At 41.9% G+C, this 19,969-nt stretch overlaps 7 protein-coding genes across 7 annotated transcripts; 3 read left to right on the top strand and 4 right to left on the bottom strand.

Moving 5' to 3' along the window:
• Window positions 1-911: 911 nt before the first annotated feature.
• On the top strand, window positions 912-2,028 carry IL334_006945 (uncharacterized protein; the record flags this gene model as incomplete). The annotated part of the gene is made up of 3 exons (XM_062938642.1): window positions 912-1,075; window positions 1,182-1,620; window positions 1,840-2,028. The coding sequence occupies 3 exons, from the start codon at window positions 912-914 to the stop codon at window positions 2,026-2,028; spliced, it is 792 nt and encodes a 263-aa protein (XP_062794693.1).
• Window positions 2,029-2,473: 445 nt separating this feature from the next.
• Window positions 2,474-3,370, bottom strand: IL334_006944 (uncharacterized protein; the record flags this gene model as incomplete). Its single annotated transcript, XM_062938641.1, has 5 exons — window positions 2,474-2,502; window positions 2,585-2,677; window positions 2,833-2,871; window positions 2,943-3,014; window positions 3,280-3,370. The coding sequence occupies 5 exons, from the start codon at window positions 3,368-3,370 to the stop codon at window positions 2,474-2,476; spliced, it is 324 nt and encodes a 107-aa protein (XP_062794692.1).
• Window positions 3,371-4,063: 693 nt separating this feature from the next.
• IL334_006943 (uncharacterized protein) lies at window positions 4,064-7,549 on the top strand (the record flags this gene model as incomplete). Its single annotated transcript, XM_062938640.1, has 17 exons — window positions 4,064-4,375; window positions 4,537-4,637; window positions 4,704-4,809; window positions 4,902-5,021; window positions 5,146-5,227; window positions 5,290-5,359; window positions 5,417-5,556; window positions 5,626-5,688; window positions 5,753-5,824; window positions 5,889-5,983; window positions 6,051-6,124; window positions 6,188-6,339; window positions 6,408-6,546; window positions 6,614-6,629; window positions 6,688-6,750; window positions 6,813-6,902; window positions 6,959-7,549. 17 exons carry the CDS (start codon window positions 4,064-4,066, stop codon window positions 7,547-7,549), a joined length of 2,286 nt encoding a protein of 761 aa, XP_062794691.1.
• Window positions 7,550-8,893: 1,344 nt separating this feature from the next.
• Window positions 8,894-11,342, bottom strand: IL334_006942 (uncharacterized protein; the record flags this gene model as incomplete). Its single annotated transcript, XM_062938639.1, has 5 exons — window positions 8,894-9,136; window positions 9,217-9,682; window positions 9,753-10,118; window positions 10,229-10,557; window positions 10,707-11,342. 5 exons carry the CDS (start codon window positions 11,340-11,342, stop codon window positions 8,894-8,896), a joined length of 2,040 nt encoding a protein of 679 aa, XP_062794690.1.
• Window positions 11,343-12,548: 1,206 nt separating this feature from the next.
• On the bottom strand, window positions 12,549-15,157 carry IL334_006941 (uncharacterized protein; the record flags this gene model as incomplete). Its single annotated transcript, XM_062938638.1, has 3 exons — window positions 12,549-12,990; window positions 13,127-14,575; window positions 14,670-15,157. The coding sequence occupies 3 exons, from the start codon at window positions 15,155-15,157 to the stop codon at window positions 12,549-12,551; spliced, it is 2,379 nt and encodes a 792-aa protein (XP_062794689.1).
• A 1,520-nt stretch (window positions 15,158-16,677) lies between these two features.
• Window positions 16,678-18,271, bottom strand: IL334_006940 (uncharacterized protein; the record flags this gene model as incomplete). Its single annotated transcript, XM_062938637.1, has 7 exons — window positions 16,678-16,716; window positions 16,814-16,935; window positions 17,002-17,070; window positions 17,189-17,507; window positions 17,643-17,786; window positions 17,902-18,002; window positions 18,142-18,271. 7 exons carry the CDS (start codon window positions 18,269-18,271, stop codon window positions 16,678-16,680), a joined length of 924 nt encoding a protein of 307 aa, XP_062794688.1.
• An 828-nt stretch (window positions 18,272-19,099) lies between these two features.
• Window positions 19,100-19,447, top strand: IL334_006939 (uncharacterized protein; the record flags this gene model as incomplete). The annotated part of the gene is made up of 1 exon (XM_062938636.1): window positions 19,100-19,447. One exon carries the CDS (start codon window positions 19,100-19,102, stop codon window positions 19,445-19,447), a length of 348 nt encoding a protein of 115 aa, XP_062794687.1.
• Between the last annotated feature and the right edge of the window lie 522 nt (window positions 19,448-19,969).

Here is a 19,969-nt window from a genome sequence, read left to right as displayed (position 1 = left end):
TTAAATTAGGAAAGAAGGATGTGGACGATTTGGGGTTTACAGAATACAAGTTATATTACAGTCCCGTGTACTTTTACTTCTATGTTCAGGAGATAGAGTGATGATGAAAGGAAAGGTTGAGTTCGAGTGATGAAGGCTGGTCGTAAGCGTGTCGTATACTATCGTGGTGATCGAAAATCAATCTGATCGTAAAAGCAAATAGATTTTTACTTGTACTATGATAAATGATATGCTATGATATGAGTAGAAATCGATGTGAGACTATGCGATGCAATGCAAAGGAAGATGCAACAGAGACCGAAAGAATAGAGAAGGAGAAAGGATCGATAACTGTCTGTGTGGAGTCACTCAAATAACTGAATTGATATACGAGTATAGATTGAAATGTGATCCGTGCACAGCCCCTAGGTAGGGAAAACAATGGCATTCCTTCCTTTGTTCGGTGCGCGGTGAGTGTGAGCGATCACGATGACCCAGTGAGAGGGATGTGCTTTTGGACGAGCGTACATGAAGATACTCTGACTGTCGACATGCATAGCGGTATGAATGACGGCTGAAATCAGGTCTTGAAATAAATCCAATTTGCTCATTTTTCCCCTGAAAACATGAAACAAAGACGTCTCAAGAGGAAAATCCAAAAAATAAATAAATCACCATTACGAAACAACGTGGACAAAGCGGTTATAACGTTAACGTGTTCCCGGAGATAGTGAATATCGGCGATCACCGAATACAACATTAACCGATGAACCACTGGTCCATCAAGAAGACATCAGAAAAAAGTTCAATTCTTATCATATGAAGCGATACATGCAGAGGGAGGAATAGGTCATATTTGGCACTCATCTGGTCCTCAGTATTACTATCATACCCATATCCATTCCTCTCCGAGCTAGACAAGGTGATCTATCATGTCATCGGTAGCACCCATACCTGTACCGCACACACTTGCGTCCTCAACAGAAGTCTCGGAAATCGCAAACACAGAAGCTAAAGTTGGTAAAAAGAATGATTCGTCCGAAGCGATAGGCAAGAAAGCTAAAGTTTCCATTGAGATTGTATCTTCAGACCAACTGTGAGCTATCTCCTTTTCCAAAACCCCTACATGTGCAACTCTTTCAGACGAGATACAATCAACTCATTCTTTCATTGTCTCTCTCTGGATCCGATAATCCTCGAAGACCGTCCATTGCACCTAGATTAGCTAGTATAGTATCATCACATATGGATCTTGACATGTCCACCTTCTTTACATTCCCTTATGACCTCTCATCATCCTTGAGACTATTTACATCCATCACCTCATCTCTTATCCCTCTCACCCAAGAAGAGAAGTATCAACCGTCATTCCCACCTCCAGCGGGAGGTATAATCTTACTGGTGGCTAAATTATATCCTGATGAAAAACCATTAGGATCAATAGACATGGAAGGGAATCCAACTGGAAATCAAGATATAGTGGGTAGTGTACAATTGGGATTCTCAGGTATGCCAAATGGAGCTTTCAGATCTGAGGTTAAGAGAATGTTGGTCGATGTGAGATACGGTGGTAGAGGTATTGGAAAAGCTTTATTAAAGAGATTAGAAGCAGAAGCGATTAAATGGGGTAGTACAACTTGTGTAAGTACGATTATTCATCATTATCATTCCGCATACTAGGTTGAAAACTGAATACTGTCATACTGACAATTCATTTCTCCTATGTGATCTCACATGCATGTCATCGTCAATACGTCACGGGATCATGCGACTATCTCCATTTCCGTCATTGTTTTCGGTCGATCATATGTCTCCTTCGTTTTCCCGTTGTATCACCCCCCTCTCCCTTTCCCTCCACAGATGCTAGACACTGAACAGGGATCTTTCGGGGAGAAGCTATACAGATCATGCGGATGGACAGAATTAGGTGTTTTACCTAAATTTCATTGGCCTCCTGACAAGTCCGAAAAGAGATCGACGGTATTTTTCTATAAGCATCTTGATGAGGATGAGGATGAGGATGACGATTACGCGTCTAAAGATGTGTGATATAGGAAGGAGATGATCAAGTGGTAATCACGAAAATTTAGAAATCAATAGTTAGGTGAATGACGACGGCATCAAAAGCCGAAGTGATTGTAGACCTACGGTCATATTATTCCATTATGAGCGGTCTACATTACGTCAAGAAAGTGAGATTGACAAACAGAGATATCGTGCTAGAAGAAGTTGGGTTCTTGGATGAACTCGGTTTGGTTGTATCAGTATGGTGATTGGTCGGCACGTGAAATCAGATATTCGGTAGAAGATAGATGTCAGCATGATAGAGTATGACGCAACGATATCATAATATTTGCATACATCTCATGACTGTTACTCGTAATTCACAACTCTTCTAAAAACACTCTCGATACATCTACACAAGTAGTTCCGCCTCAATCAGTCCTTCTGGCAGCTCAGGTATTTGAGCAAATCAGTAAGAGTGATGAAGGGATTATTGGATGCTAACTTCCTGGTCGGCCTCTGTGGAGGACAGAAAGGGCATTGTCAGCTCGTGATCTCCCAGTTTATGCAGCGAGCTGAATGTCTTGGCGAGCAAACTCACCAATATTCTCTACCACAGCGTGATCACCTGAGAAATCAGATTGGAGAGTCGAAAAGTCTGATTCAGGTAATGAGACGGTTACGAATGGGAAGACTGAGAGGAACGTAGTATTAGCGTGTTTATACACGAGATGGAAGACATTCTGTGCGTGAGAGATTTGCAAGGTTTGCTGTTTGAGGAGAGAAAAAGAAACGATGGACGAGCTAGCACGATGATAGGGCCCTAAGAGGAATGATCGGACTACTTACTCTTCGAGTTGAGGTTGTCATCTTTTACGATAGTAGCTCCTATCATCAAACGAGATATCAATAGTCGTATCAAATTGTTATCGGATAATGGTGCGAACAACTGTACACACCTTTACTTTTAAGCTCTTCAACGGTCTTTTGTCTCTCCTCAGCAGAAGAAGTTTTCTTGAACTGCACAATGACTGTAAACGCCAAGCCAAACGTCAGATATCAATCCGATGAACATTCTTTGGTATCATTAAGCGAGATCAGTGCGGCGGCAATGAACCGTTAGATCAGGGGATGAGGTGAATACGATAATGATCGATGAGAAAATGTATATAAAGGATTACAAAAAGGGATGATAATTGAACAAAGTGTTTTGTTTTTCCCACGATGTGGAGCATGGGATGTTTGATGTTTAATGATGATGAACTTTAGATAAGAAGTTGAAAGTTTTTAACGTACCGTCTTTGTTAGCCATGTTGATTGTTGTTTGATAAGCTGATACGGTAGTGATGAATAACAAAAGTAAGGATAGGAATGATGATGTTTGCATTACTTTAGATGGATGGATTGGGATGTTATTATTGCTAATATGCAAAGGTGAGACGGAGAGGAAGAGGGAGAGAGAGGGTGAGAGTGGCAATAAACAATACAAAACAATACACGCATGGTGGGATATTTTACCCGGGAATGCGGTGATGTCCGCTCTGGTAAGCACAGTGATATGACGTCACCCCAAGCACTCCGAAGACCGAAGATGGGTTGTCTCGGAGCAGTGGTTTAGTGGTGATGAGCACACTAATGATCATGATTGTTCCCACGCTACTCATTCTGGGACAAAGGTATTGGAGCAGTCGCAGCGGTATATACCAAGAGTATATAGATACTATGAAATATTATAAATAACTGGTAAAAGACAAATAGTCACAGATCGCAGATCACTTTCACCCAATTCAGTCAGGCATACGTACTATATTAACAACACAACTTTCCACTGTCTCTTTTCCCGATTTCAAAAGATCGTCATTCATTGATTCATTCATTCCCCGTCTCTGGAATTTCAGCCAAAGTACATTAACATCATCATCGCCTCTCCCTCTCTCTGTTTGTCTTGTATACATTGGACAGTATCGGAGCATCTTCTTGACACTCGCTTCCACTCCCACAGAGTACATAGTCAACAAAGTGACATCTACTTCTTTGGACCTAGTCATCTAGATAACATAAAGAGAATAATCAAATCATCATGTCACCTCATCGAAAAGTATCAATGTCAACCAAACGACACCCAACTGTGATTCAAGATATCTTCCTAGGATTGGGATTAAGTTTGAGTGAACAACCAAAAGAAGATAAACCTGATGGTTCAGATCCAGGTAGAGAATTAGAATATTCAGCTGTGTTACATGATGGTACAGGTGTAGTTGAAAGTGAAACGTTTCATACCAAATATTATTCCAAAGATAAAACAAAGGATCAACTTACAGAAGAAAACAAAAGAATTGGAAGAGAAGTTTTGGGTTTGATTAGAAGTATTCAAACTGATAAAGGAATGAATGTGAGTAACACACTATATACAACAAAAAGAGTGGTTCAATCAATCGAGTTTGTACCTCGCTCGATCTCTCGCATATTTCTGTTTTACATCATCCTCTGACCACCTATAACTACACCGACAATGATGGCACCTGCTAATCTTCCTTATACACTTTGTCATAGGTTCGAATGGTTGCCGTTGCCGAACCCGTTCCAAGAGAATTCAAAGGTCATGAAGGTGTACAATTCTTTTCCACATTATGGCTACATGTCGACGTCATCCCGTAAGTCAACATTACGTTCGCTCACTTATAGTATCTAGACTAATCCAGGCTATTGCACATTTACAGCATCATTGTCACCCCATCCACATCAATTTTCACTAGGCTCCCAGCTCCTTCTACTTCAGCTAGTGCCACCGCCGCCATTAGTGCTGGTGTCAAACATCTTCACCCTGTAAGTTTGCCTTCAGCTTAACACCTCACGACGTCTTCATCTCTTGTTACGATCTGTAGAAGAAGGTGATTCGCTGAAGAATAATCATTTAGGCGACACATTCCGCTACTACAGCCGATGTTCATCCTGCCGACCACTCTGTACTGGTAGACTGTGACAACCAGGTGAAACTTTGCAGCATTCTGCAATACCAGCAAAGTACAAGTGAAGCTGTGAGTTACGCCGATTCACACTTCTGGTAGTGTTCCCCACTCATCCGTGCATTACTCACGTTTATCACATGATCCCTGTTGTTTTAGTCAATACTGACTGACATTATTCTGTTTAATCAATTAGCTTTGGAAACGATTCACTGCTCTTACAGATCATCTCAACCGAAATAAGGTATCCATCGCATTCTTTTCTGCTACCCCTCAAGGTAAGCCGTCGATCCTATCGTACGCGGCAGAAATAATCCATTGTCTGATGCATTACGGTCAGGTGGTGGTGTCGCACTCATGAGACATGCGATGCTTAGACTTTGGAAAATGGTTGGATTCAACGTCAAGTGGTAGGTATTTTTGGATCAGTTAAAACGATCAGGCACTAATGATCGAGAACTTAACAGGTATGTTCCCGAAGGACACCCAACAGTATTCGACATTACCAAACGAAAATTTCACAACGTACTTCAAGGTGTCGCTCCTCAAGACATGGATCTGACTGATGAAGATAAGAGTATGTTTGAGATCTGGACCGAGCAGAACTGTAAGTCTACTTTCACAGCCCTAAGGCCGGTTCGAAGAATCGGAATGATAATAAAGTTTACTTCGTCAGACGAAGCGTTCTGGTCGAGTGGCGCAATCGATGCATCTATTATCGTCATTGATGATCCTCAACGTAAGCATTTCAACCCTTATAAGTCTCAATGTTCATGCTGACCATGGTCCGACCTTTCATACAGTCACGGCTTTGATCCCTATCATCAAGAAGAAACGACCGGATGCTAAGATCATCTTCCGATCGCATATCCAGAGTTAGTTGCCGATCCGCTCAACTCGGTTGCCGTTGATACAAATACTGACGAGAACACTATATAGTTCAATCCGATTTGACTGATGATCCTAAGACTATGCAATCTAGAACATGGAACTACCTATTTGACTTCATCAAGGATGTAGATCTTTTCCTAGCTGTAAGTCAAGCATGTCACAATTGAAGGTCAAACCTTCCAAGCTGACAAACCTATTATCCAAACGCAGCATCCCGTAAAATTCTTCGTACCTAAGAACGTACATGAGAGATTACCCGTTCTTTACATGGCGCCATCTACAGAGTGAGTGGCATACCAGACACATGTACTAAGTAATGATACTGATACCATGAGATAATCTGTCAGCCCCCTCGATGGTCTCAACAAACCTTATGGTCGAGCTTCAGTCAGATATTTCAGGCAGTACTTCAACACATTATCCTCCGAGCAATGTGGTGTCAAGATCGACTGGGATAGAGGATATATTTGTCAGATTGCAAGATTCGATCCTTCAAAGGGTGAGTCAACTTAGCTCTGGGTAATTCTCAATGTACAGCTCTGGTTGACTGACAGTTTCTGTTGACAGGTATCGACGATCTCCTTGCTGCCTACCTTCAGTTCCGAAAGAAGCTCGAAGATTCCGATAAACCTCCAGTTGATGGCGGTCCTCAGCTTATTATCATGGGCCACGGAAGTGTTGATGATCCAGATGGATCCGTTATCTAGTGAGTGGCTGTAAATTCTGTGGTGTTCAACAAGAATCACAAGCTGACTTGAAATTCGTACGTGAAGTGAGCAATTGCACGATGTGAGTTTGGCTGGAGATGACCGAACTACGTTCGTCGTAACTGACATCGTTCTCATAGACCCTTGGTACTAAGGAGTATTCTCTCGTGAAAGACGATGTCGCTGTCGTCCGAGCTCCACCAGTAAGTCTGAGTACAGCAAACAGTTTGAGCAGTGACTGATATCGGGACTGCCTTGTTTGTAGAGTGACTCGATCCTCGGTTGTATCCTACAAGGTGCATGGGTAGCTACTCAATTGTCTACCAGAGAAGGATTCGAAGTCAAAGTGACCGAGGTAAGTTATTCTGTTAAGCATTAAAAGCGGAAGTATCAAGCTGAATTTTCTTTTAGGCCGTTAACAAGCGAGTCCCCATTATAGCCTCTGACGCAGGTGGTATCCCATTACAAGTGAAACACGGTAAGAATGGATGGGTAGTACCCACTGGAGATCGAGCTGCCATCGCCAATTTGTTATTCGATATATGGCAAGGTAAAGCGCAAGTTCATCGAGATTTATGTCTATCTGGATCCGCAAGTAAAGGATTAGATGGTAAATCCGATCCAAATTCAATTGCTCAAGCATGGGTTGGTGACTTCGATAGGGAAGCTCAGAAAGTTCACGATGATGAAGGAGCCACATCAGAAGATTTCTGGACTGTAGGAAATTCAACTAGATGGATGTTACTATTCGATAGATTATTGAATTTACAACCGGATCAAAACGTAGCGGAATCGGATGAGAATGGAAATAATGGTGACAAGAATGGTACTTTAGGTAAAGAAGAGGAATTCGGAAAAGTCAAAGTCACAAGTGAACAAATCGATACTTTGAAATCAATGGATATAGGCAAACCATTAGAAGGAAAGGGGATTGATGGAATAAACGTTTGGAAAATGGTCATGGGTGATGATTTATTAGAAGGTGAAGGTGATTTGATCTGATCTGATTTGATTTGATTTAATTTGATTTGCTTTAATGATCATTCGCTTCGGTTCGATAAATGAGGAATAGAGTTAGATAAAATACAAATTCGGATACGCAATACGAAGAAAGAAGTTTTGTACGAATATATAGCTGATGGGCTGCATACACGATGGATATACGTACCTCGTAGCACAGATGTAAGCGAATCGTACACCAAATGGAGGAAGGGTGATCAACGAGTTGCTTTGCATACATACATCATTATCATTATCCAGAATACTATACCAACCATACCATCATTCCTCTCGATTACTATATAGATATATAAGAAGATGTAAGCAAGTTGTTAAACAGAAGCAAGTTGTTAAACAGAAGCAAAGCGAAGGAACTCATCTCGACCTAGCGAACGAGGAATTCTGCTCCTTGACAGAGGTGGATCTTTCTACGCTCGTCCTTAATCAGAGATGATCCTGATTGAGCAGAACTTGCCCTTTGGTTCTCGAGCTGTGGCTGTATGTCTGATATCTCAGACTCTGGAAACGGACTCTTTCCACGCTGAGAGGGATGGTCAGCCGGAGGTGGGCTTTCGAGCGACTCATGACTTTGTGTTGGAAAGGTCAGAGGGGCAACCCCAGTGCGTGGCATGGGTTCCGCTAGAGGTTTAGTAGGACGGAGGAGGTCGATTGTGAGTACATGATATTGACAACTGTGTCGAAGGCTCCAGTTGAGGATCTTTCAATGTGTGGAAGGAACTATAAATGATCTCATCAGCGCATTTCCTTGAAAAAGAGGGATGAAGCGTATCTAAGAATACATCTTGTAGGTTCCGGATTATAGGACGACGGAAAATTTACAAGGAAGATGTAGGAATCATGGAAGGTGGAGGAACGTAGGGGTGAGCGATGAAAATGGAAGAAGAAGGATGAAGATTGACTAGACGATGAGTGAAAAAGAGGGAACGGAGCTGAAGAGAGATAAGAAAGAAAGAAAGGGAGAAAGGGAGAAAGGGAGAAAGAAATTGAATCATAGATAAAATATAATTTGACTTACCATGTGTGTCAGCGTCATGATTCAAATCACACTGTTACTACAATCGTTATTACTAATACCCTCGTCACTATCGTACGGACCCCCCCTTTTGCGAATGTGCCACATTCCCTCATTTTTTTCGATGAGCCATGATGAGGGACGGCGCTCACGATGCTACAAGGACGAGTATTGGTATAGGAGACTGTCACAATAAGTAAGGGCGTATAAGGGTCAATGACAATCAGTCCTGCATAAATCACATACATAAGAGACATCTTATATCAGGGTAAAACCAATCGCACAATTGTCTAACGCAAGATAGCGATACTCTATCACTCTCGGATGTCCATCTGCCTTTCCTCTTTTCGTATAAAATACTTATCAAGTGGTATCAAGGTGTCCGACTCAATGCAATCATGAACCCAATCAGCAGAGATGGCAGCCCTTGATTTGTCCTTGGCAAGTCCATCCACCACAGCGACATGAGATGGGTCAGTGGCAGATTCTTCTGGCGATAGAGGTAGAAGCACGAATGTGGCGGTCGTTGAGGGGGATATCAAACCACCACCTGCGCGCTGCGATTGGGTCAATCGTTAGATACTGTAGACACTGTACATGATGTTTCTTTCTAATACAATGAGAGGATGACACTCACCGTGATTACCACCTCCATTAACCTCCGCTCCCTCTCTGAGCCCAAAACGTGGAAACTAATCGGTAATAAGCCTTTGGCAAACACTCCTTTTTGACGGTCGAGGATGACAGAAACAGACACCTCTTTGAGTTTCGATGAGGGTGTAGTAGATTCCGCTTTGGTGTGTTGATTTTCTCCACATATTTGGAGAGTATCCGGTGTGTTTCCGCGAGGAAGAGAAGCAGAAAGCACTTCTGACTGTTGGTGAGGGGCTAAACTGGAAGCTGTATGAGGTGTAGGATGACAGACAGTCTCTTGCGCGAGTGACACGGAAATTACATTCGCTAATTCTGATTGCTCTCCATCCGCAGCAGAAATACAATCTACGATCGCAGGCTTGATATCTTCCTCTTGTCCGTCATCTCCATAGTCGTTTTGAGGAGGATGTCCACAATGGTCGCCATCCATGTCTATATCTAATTTCATGCTGCATGGGACAAGACGTGAACCAAATTAGACTTCTATACATCAAACCAGGGACGATGCCGACGACGTACTCATCATCCAGATTAGGTTTGATTTCTTCCTCAACGATCACCTGTTGAGATCCCTCTGTGTCATTCTCATTCTCTTTCGCGGATTCTCCTTCACCTTCTGTCGCTGTCATCTTTAATGCAGTATCATTGACCAGCACCTCGAAGGTAGCTTGATTTGTAATCTGACTTGATAAAGATGTTATCACTTCAGCCTCATTTGAGCTGGATCGTTGTCGGATAGACGATACTCGGGGATCCCTGGACACGTCACAGTAGTACATTGTTTGTTGTTGAGGAGGATTCAGTACTTGATTCTGTGGCCAAGGTGGTGTTTCGGGTCTTTGTATGTGTTTATCGACCTCGACGAATCTAGGATCGTATGTACCTCTACGCACCATCGAGTAAGATCAGATCAGCAAAGTAGGAATGAGGATAGATCAACGAGGACTGTAGGTGTAAGGAGAAGATAGCGGAAGTTTGAACATTGAATATCTCACTTGATTTCCCAGTCATCGTAATCTTCGATAATCCTATTTAATTTGACACATTCAAATATCCATTCATTTATTAAAACATGTACTCTTCCACGTTGTTCTCGATCGACTGCGGTAGTTGGTAATGATCCTTTTACGTTGACATGAGCGAAACGTTTTATGATATCATTGCGATTCCAAATTCCTTTTTGCTCCAAAGACGAGGACGAGAAGTCTGGTCCGGGTTTGTCGATTTGGATGGTGATTTCTCTATTATCCGTTGATTCAGAGGGTAGGATTATGTGGGTTACGTATGATGGACAAGGTGAGCGACATAGCGTACCACCATGATGCTGTATGTTTAAATCAAGGAGTTAGCAGGTTGAGCAAAGGTTTATTATCTTTCGGCTGTGATAGACAGTGCTCGTAATGTACAAAAAAACAGGATCCATAGATACTGTGACTAGATTGAAAGCAGAGTATAATGGTCTTCACCACTCACCCTTATCAAAGCTATGAAACTGACAAATTCACCATTACTTCGCATCTGTTCATCCTTCTTCTTACTTGGATCAGATTCAGAATGAACATAAAAAGTGAATCCTTTGAATAGGTTGGTTTTTGGACCTGGTACATACCACCCTTCGATACTTCTGTTCTTGCCTTTTTCTTGATGATAACATGATGTTTTCTTTTCCTTTTTCCCGAATCCCACTTCTCTTTCTCTGCGCGTGTATTTATAGTATTCTTCCCAAGCTTGATTATCTCTATTATCGAGTCTTCCTCTATCAAACAGCCCTCTTCTCTCACTGGTATATGAGGATGTGACCCTGTATGAACTTGATCTATCCTTGTACCAAAAAGGTGATCTCCCCCTTTCTGTATGATAAGACGACGAGTTCCTTCTTGTTGGTGAGATTGATCTCTCCCTGAATGAGCCTGTATACGAACTGAAATTCCTCGTAAAGCCATTCTTACCTCTGTTAGCTGTCTTGGCGTTGGTGTTGGTGTTGGTGCTGGTGCGGGATTGGTCTCTAGCCTGCTCATAAGGCGGTACATAACTAGGTGATCTCTCTTTCCTCTCTGACGGGGAACATCGTTGGGCTGACAGCGGTGGTGAACGATGCCGATCAAACATGATCCCTCACAGTAAACGTTCAGTATCCGTTTTCAGGAATCCTGGGCTACGATGGAATATCAAATGATTAAATGACACGAGGAAAAGAGGAAAAGAGGAAAAGAGGAAAGGAATCGTTTTTTATCTTTAGGCAGTGACAGGTGTTTCAGTGAGTTAGAAAATCGGGAATTAAGCTTAATAGCTTCTTGTTGATCTGTACGAGTAGTCAAGGTCACTCCCATATATGATCTGACAATCGATACTGAGGCTAGGAGCTATTTCACCATCTGCACAAGCAAGTATGCATTGGCATCTTCTGACATTGAAATCCCACTGGCTGAACGAACACTTACTTGTACAGTTGGAAGAGCGATATAATCTTAGCTATTCGTTTCAAAGACAATAAAATGCGGAGGGTCCGTGCCTTACGTACTTGCTCCCACCACACGAGTAAGATAAGAACAATAATAAAACGAAAAAAAATGTTCATGAAAGTTTAAAAGACGTTTCCTCTTTCATTTTATTCAATCCGTTGTACTTCCTCATGCGTGACTCGTACTTCCTCTGGTATCTCACTCAGCAATACCCAATCTCAAATGCGGATGGCATCAGGGTGTACCGCATGGTGAGTAAAACGTTTGCAACTCCGATCTCCACTCGGTCCAAATCTTGCAATGGCAAGTATTCATTTTCACTGTTCACTGTTCATTCTTCATTTCATTTCATGTTTGAACGTATCAAAAGTATTTGTATTTGGAACTAGTATAACAAAGAATTTATTTTCTTGAATTTACACGTCATTGATACGAATGCGAGATTTCCATTTCACTTTTATTGTTCTTTATTTCGATAGATCGTTTTCCCCATTTCCTGTTCCCTCCCCGTTCTTTTCCCTTCCTGTCAATTCTTCTTCTTCTTCTTCTTCTTCAATTCCCACTCAAATTTGACCCTTGATTTCCCACATCCTTGTATGTATATTAGTATATAGACCTGTATGATCCTTTCTTGACTCGATAACTTTTTATCTTTTCTACATACACTGTTATATATCGCGATTGAGACAAAAGAAAAACAATACAATATGTATGGATATGAAAGCGTGAATATGATGAAAAAAATTCTTTCCCGTTGAAAAAAAGCACGCAGATAACCCAAACATCCAAAACCCCAATCAACCGAAACCCAAAAACTAGGATCGGAAATCGCCAAGACTGAAGACGATCACGTTCATATCGCTGACGATAGTAATCGACCATCCGGTATTCTTTCTTCATACCGTTGTATTGGCGGTAGAGCGAAATCTATCGTTTCGATATTGTTCATCTTCTTGGTATCATTCAATATATTTTGGAACTGATGTGGATGTTTACTCTCGTGATCGTGATCGAGTTCGTTGTGGTCGAGCTCCACACTGATATTAGCATCTTCTTGATCTTGATTCTGTTGATCTTGATCTTGATCCTGATCCGCATTGCCACCATGGCCATCGCCATCGCCAAGCATAGAATTATCGGGATTGACATTGGCTTCAGCTTTCGCTTTTTTGGCTTTTGCTTTCCTTCCCGGTCTACCTTCATCCGGTACTCCAGGTTGTACAGTCCACCAACCACCTTTACCACCTGATTCGTCTGGGATACCATCGATTTTGTTTACTCGTACGAACATTTTCCTGCAAAGTGCAAGTTGGCAATTAGCTTTGTTCCCTCCATCATTGTCATGACATCCAACAGCATATCCCATCCTTTCCAACTCATTGATGATGTATACAACCATTGCGGAGTACGACGCAACATAATCGAACTCACTTTAACGATAGATTATGTCTGATACTGTTTTGCCAACCAGCAGTTTTCTTTTCATCTAAAGTTTTGAAGAAAGGGAATCTATCCGCTATTGAAGAATATATTTGAGATAATTGGAGTTTCGTATCTGGCGCAGCTTCGATTGCGTGACGTATCATCTCATGGTATGGATAAGGTGGTTTACAATCGTATCCAGGTGCGTCACCTTCTGTTGGTAATTCGTTTACTTTTCTTCCACCACCACCTCCTCCAGTTCCACTTGTTGATGTTGCTGTGGAAGTTGAAGGTTGGTTTGATGGACCAGGGACGGTATTCAACGATTGCGATATTATCGAAGATTGAGAAGCTGAAGAAGAAGTTGGTGTTCTTTTATTGACTGATGATGTTGACGTTGGTATGAATGCTGATGCAGCATCTACATCTTCTTCATCAATAGGTAAGCTTGTAGAAGAAGATGCAGTATCATTTAACGGTACTAAGAAGTCTATATCTTCATTCAACTGAGGTAAGAAGCTGAATCCACTTCTCATGGGATTAGGTGGTGATAAAGTACCTCTTGATAATCTGTTTTTCCTCTTTGATATGCCCGATCCCAAGCCCATACCCATTAATTCCCTTGCTGGACCTGTACCACCTATTGTTCTACGTCTTTTATGTCCGTTATGACTTAGAACGGATGTTATAGGTGATCCTTCAACTGCTTCAGCAGCAGCTAATAAACCGTGTAATTTATCTGGTGTTGAGGCTCTTCGTCTGTGTGACAATCTTGATAGTTCAGGTGATTGACTTGAATGTCTTTTTCTCTTCTTTTGATCATCGTACAATAATCCACGATTCAGTTCATCGACAGCTTCGTCAAGATGATGATATCCATTTTGACCTGGAGAATCATCGATTAACGGATCACCAGGTAGTGATTTTGTCTTGGAGATTGGCGTTTTATCTGCCAGAGTAGCTATCTCTGCAAATTCTTCCAAGACAGATCGTGCGGGCGTATCGGGTAATTGTCTTTTAGAACTTGAGATGGGTGAAACCAAGGTTGATTGTGTAGGTGATCTTGAATGTTGTTTATTGTTGTTATTGTTTGTTGCGTTGGCGTTTGTATTGGTATTCGACAATTTCTTTAGGAAATCAGAACCTGAATTACCATTTGTTCTGATTGAGAGTCTGTTTGAATTGTCGTTGCTTATTGGTTCTTCGATAACTTCATCTTCATCTGTTATGTCTTTACCATGCCAAACCAGACCTCTGATAGTTGGAGGTTCAGATGATGTTCCCGTTGGATAATCCCATTGTGAATGGGGGAATGCAGCTAGAACAGCTTTTGATATTTCATCGACTTCAGGAGCTCTGGGAAACCGTTCAAGTAGTAGATGACGAATACCGTTTAATGGCATACACGGTGTTAAAACTGTATGCGGTGGTGGCAGATGGTGAAAGTTTGTTCGAAGCCTAAGAAATGATTTTCAATTTGGACATGGTCAGTTTCAAGGAAATTCGTAATAAGAAGATACGAAGAGTTGGAGAGAAGGATTAATTTACTCACCATGAGATCAGATCAATACTAGCACCATTTCTCAGGACCATTTTAGCTTCGAAAGCAGGAGCCAAAGGTGAACTCGTATCTTTTTTGTTTAAACTAAGATTATTGATAATATTATTATTATCAACTTTTGATCTATCTTTATCTTTTTCTTTGACATTGTGATTATGTTTCAAGTCATCATCAAGAAAACCTGAAGCTGAACTTGAGATACTATCATCGAACAATTTTCTTTCAATTTTAGTTCTTTCACTTGCTAAACCTCTTTCTGATCTACCATATTCGCCTGGACGATAAGGTGAATAAGGTGTATATTGTTGTGAATGATATCTGGAAGAAGGATGATTGGGATCAAAAGAAGGTGGGAAACGTAATGATCCTCCTCCATTTGTTGTTATAGGTCCAGAACCAGACCCAGACCCAGATCCAGACCCAGATCCAGAAGCAGGACCGGTAATCATCGATATCGCAGACGCTGTTGAAGGTGACATGGATAATGGTGTAGGATAATGTCGATTTGAAGATGAGCTAGCTTGGTTAATGTGATTGGTAGAAGAGGATTTTCGAGGGGAGGTACGAGTTGGCGATGGCTAAATACGGTAGGAAGCGAATTAGCCATGAATGATGGACCACATCGAATTTCTGTAGTGAGTACGAAGAAATGATATATGATAGGCAACACAAAAGAAGAGCTGGAAACGTACCTGTACCACACTCAACATATTCTTGCTCTGTACACTAGGCATATCCAATACCTTTAAGCTTGAGTACGTCTATCTGAGTAATGATAATGCCAGCTTGTCCTTTCAGTGAGCTTTGCTTTTATTCACCTCAAATACTCTGCTTGACGAAACTAAGGGAGAAGAGAACGACTGATGAGTAGTATCAGCGAGAGTACTTTGTTGCCATCCTATGATAGTATGAGGCAGGTATAGGTAGCATGATCGGGTAAATGGTCAATGGATTCGGTATTGAAGAAAAAAGGGGAAACAGTAGAAGAAATATGAGAGCGTACGGATAGTGATAAAGAATGAGGAAGCGAAGAAAGAGCAATAGTTGTGGAGAATGAGCGGGCAAGGAAGGATGGAAGGTAAGGGGAGGCTTTGTTTTCGAGCCATTAGTTTCGAAGGTGTGAAAGAGTGTGGAAAAACCTCCACCATTGAACCCAATAAACAAAGAGCAAGAAAACAGATAATGACTCACCTGGTTTTCGTTCAGTGAGCGTGGGGACGAGCGCGAGGTCGTAGCCGAGGTGGTATGTTACAAGAGAAGAGGGTAGGTTATTGCGTAGATGTATGACAATGTAAATGAAAACAAAGAAAGGGAAGACAGGATAGGTGTAAGGAAAAGGTAGCAATTGTATTATTGTATGCCGATATAACTTTTGTTGTTGGTTGGCTTTTTTGGGTTCTTCTTTCGATATTGATCAATCTCTTATACTATAAGGAAAGATGATCTTTTCTGTGCTATCACTTTCTCGCTCTCGTACTGGCGATGGATAGTAGAATGATGATCACCAACTACTACTACTATCGATCTTCGAACAGAGTCATGATAAATAAATAAATACTCATACTCAGACTGTATTTCAGGGTTATGTTATTATTATTCATGAAAACAAATGGAAAACAAGTGAAAAAAAAAACAACAAATAAAATATCATCACCAACAAGATAAACCTCTTTCCACTGACATAGCATATCTTACTTGGACTCACATACACCGCATGCGTACGTTGATGCATGGAGGTACGATCTTACTGGATGCAATGGACTGGTCTATATGCATACAATGTTTCTGACGATGAAAAACAACAACAAGCGATCAAAGGATAAAATGCCACGAATGTTCCGGTATTAACGATATCACTACCACGTTTTTCCCATTCGACTGATTGAATTTGTCAACAAATGAGATATTCACCCACCCCGACGTCATCAATCGAAAACACCATGAAAAGAAGAAGAGAAAGTCCAGACTGCCAATATGCAAATAATTCGCTTTTTTAAGTTCAAGAAGGTTTCTCGTAATCCTTGGAGAAATCGATACCCTAGGAAGAAAATCACATGCATGGTAAGTTCCATGCATTCGTGGCATAACCACTTTACAGGAATATCAGGACAGGAAGAGCGAATCTCATTACTCACTTGCTCCTTCATATGTGTGTTGGTAATCTTCAGGGCTCTCGTAGTCTTCTTCTTCTTCTTGACTGGTCCAGAAGGAGCTACCTTCGTCGTGAAAGGTACAGAAGAACTCGCTGTGAGCTCCTCTATATGATCGGATACGAAAAATAAGTGACTTATATCCCCTCACGAAGAGTCTTTCAATAACTCACGCTCGGCCAGAAGTTTCGTCACATCATCCGTTTCTGCCATAGGTACATCTGCCCAAGCGAAGATGAATTCTAATTGCAGTCGCACGAACAGCTTATAAATCAGCATTTCAACTTCCGAGATTGGACGAGCCCATCGTGAAAATCAGGTTGGGAGGTTGACTGAGAGATTGTCTTGGGTTGAACATACCATCATCGACCCTTTTCCCTGCTAAACCCTTTTCTCGCTCATGATCCCAAAAAACAGTTTTCCATCTCGTTGCACCACCATCATTGATACCTTGATCATTCAGATTCTTTCTTCCTAATCTAGGTAGAGGTATATCTTTGTAAGCACCCGTGAGACCTCTCATAATTAAGATGTCTCCTTTGGATTCTAAATCTCCCAGAGGTCCGATACCGTTTGGCATCGCTTCTCGTAGATTACGAACTGGGATTCCAGATGTATGAGTTGAGTTCACACGTATATAGGATCGAATCTCTGATAGATTATTGAGCGTTAGTTCGGGCTGGTTAAAGGGTGATGTATGATATCAGCTTTGTCCTTTGCGACCGTACGTCATTTAGAAGAGTGTTGAAAACGTCCAAATAGAAAATAGGGCAGGGAAGGTGAGTTAAGCATATAGTCACACAGATTCACTCACGATATACATGAAAACATTGTTGACTTCTCTAAAATCCACTCGTTCCATTCCTTTCAGTAATTCCAGAGCTGCAGTAGCGTCTAATCCGGGCGAAGTTTCTTCCACTCGGAAGTAAGCGTCGTGATAACTCATCGTTGAGGCTCTCTGAGGTGTTACGATATGAATTAGCACCCGTATCCTTTCAATTTTCAGCATGATGCCAGTGAAGAGAAGACAAATCTTGTAGGTGTACAGCAAGAGGGCTTATGAAGGCACTCACTTTGAGCTGATGGAACAGATCCAATGCAGCTGTTCTAACATCCTTATACATTCCATGACTCGCTGAGTAGAGTGGTTTACCGTTGACCATCATCGGTGCATCTGATCCAAGTGGGCTCACATATCAGCGTATGATACAGTCTTGTGATTCAGGTGAACACATAGACAAGTAGGTAACTGTCCATGTCTTCTCTCCCTTAATTTGGTCGAACAAGACTTCGATAGTGTAAGATTGACATACTGGGTTTTGTTCTTTTCACATCCCCTCCTTCTCCAATTTCTTGCTTTACGCCTGAAGAACTCGATGCCCTTGCATTGGGCTGAGGAGACGTTGATGCCCATGAAGGAGTTTTACGTTTGACAGGTTGCATTTTTATTTCGTCGCTAACGAGAAGGTATTGACTCCTCAATGAGTGTAAGAAGACCTGTTCACTCGAATTTGGCTGGCGGCTGAGGGCGATATACCGCTCGGGGTCAATACTGCTTGCTGATGAAGCAATGCTGTGAATGATATAGACAGATGATGTACAGGATAAAGTCGATAAATGAAGGTTCGGAGATGAAAGATGAGCTGGTATAGTGCGTTGGATTACGTTAAGTGGAGGACCGAGCGACGGGATCAAAATTTCCTTTGGTAAGAAGTTCTGCACGACGAGGTGCGACGGAGCGGTGAATAAAATAAGTGAACAAGTGAGTTTGTAATCTCGTCGATATCAAGCAAACTTGGTAGATGTATAGCTGACATACTGATTGCTCCTGATGAACGGTACGAGAGGGGTGTATAAGACGTATTCACCGAAGTATCTTGGGCCTCGATGACCCCTCACATGAGCGAAAAATAAATGACTACGAGTATCTTTCACTGACGCGTGATTGAAGATGATGGACATCTTCACTAAAATAGATGACTGCTCAAACGATGAGGTTGATGGATGTGATGGTCTACCATTATCACACTCAGGTTCCCTTTATGAAAGCGTAGTAGGACCAGAGATGATGGTGAATACGCTATGTTCATCGATGTTCAATATGATCAAGGGTAGCTGGTATCTTATCATTCAACTGACCAAACGGACGCGCACACCGTTACACGGATATCTACTAAACATCATCCTCATGTTTGTAACCTGGTGTTTGTGATACGGTATATCATTTCATCAATAGTTCAACTAAGTCCCCAGTCCACTAAATACGTAGTGATGAGAGATCAACCACCTGATCTTGGTAAACGAATATATCGTTGTTATCATCTTAGAGTGGACTCTTATCGATCACCTCATAAGGATATGCAGCCTCAAGCTACTGTTCCTATCATACCCATCGAGCCTCGACATGGGGAAGTGCGACTCTCCCTCTCACACTCACTACCACCGATACCAACCCATGTGCTTTCACATGCACAAACCTCAGCTACCGCCGCGCAGCGTGAACCACCCAGAGATCCAAGAAGATTGAGAGCACACTCTACGAAAGCGAGCACTTCAGATCTGGGTAGACCTAGAGAATGGGGAGATAGGTACAGAAGGATCGGTACAGGTCGATTATAAGCTCCAGGTCCAAAGTCAGGTCAGGTAAGTCTCGTAATTACACACACTATAGGGTCGCTATATATTGAATGACTAGATATACTATGCTGACTTCCTATGCCATCATGGCACTGTTGTCTGAATGAATGTAGTCTACCTGAGAGCAATACCGGTATCCCGAACAAATCCGTTGACGAAAACACAAGAGAAGTAGACCGATCAAATTCATTCACCCCACTGATAAGTCCTCCTTATTCTTCCACCTCCAGCATACCTAGTCCCTTCATCCAGCCTGTAAGCATTGAATCGCTCACATCACCAATCCCCAATTCGGCTACAAGCGCGATGCGGTCGGAAGATATGATGTTCCCTAACGTTCAAGACAGAGACGAAGCACCTCCCCTGCCATTAATCAGATCTTCTCTCCAATCAACTTGCCTACAACCTTCAGCACTGAAGAAGCGAGTATTTGCTAGGGGACTATTACCATTGACGCTTTGCGTAATGGGATCGGGAAGGGAGAAGCGGTTGACTGAGATGATA

This window comes from Kwoniella shivajii, chromosome 10, assembly GCF_035658355.1.
Source record: "Kwoniella shivajii chromosome 10, complete sequence".
Taxonomy (NCBI): Eukaryota; Fungi; Basidiomycota; class Tremellomycetes; order Tremellales; family Cryptococcaceae; genus Kwoniella; species Kwoniella shivajii.
Note: the sequence above shows the minus strand (reverse complement) of the source record. Positions and strands in the feature narration are given on the sequence as shown.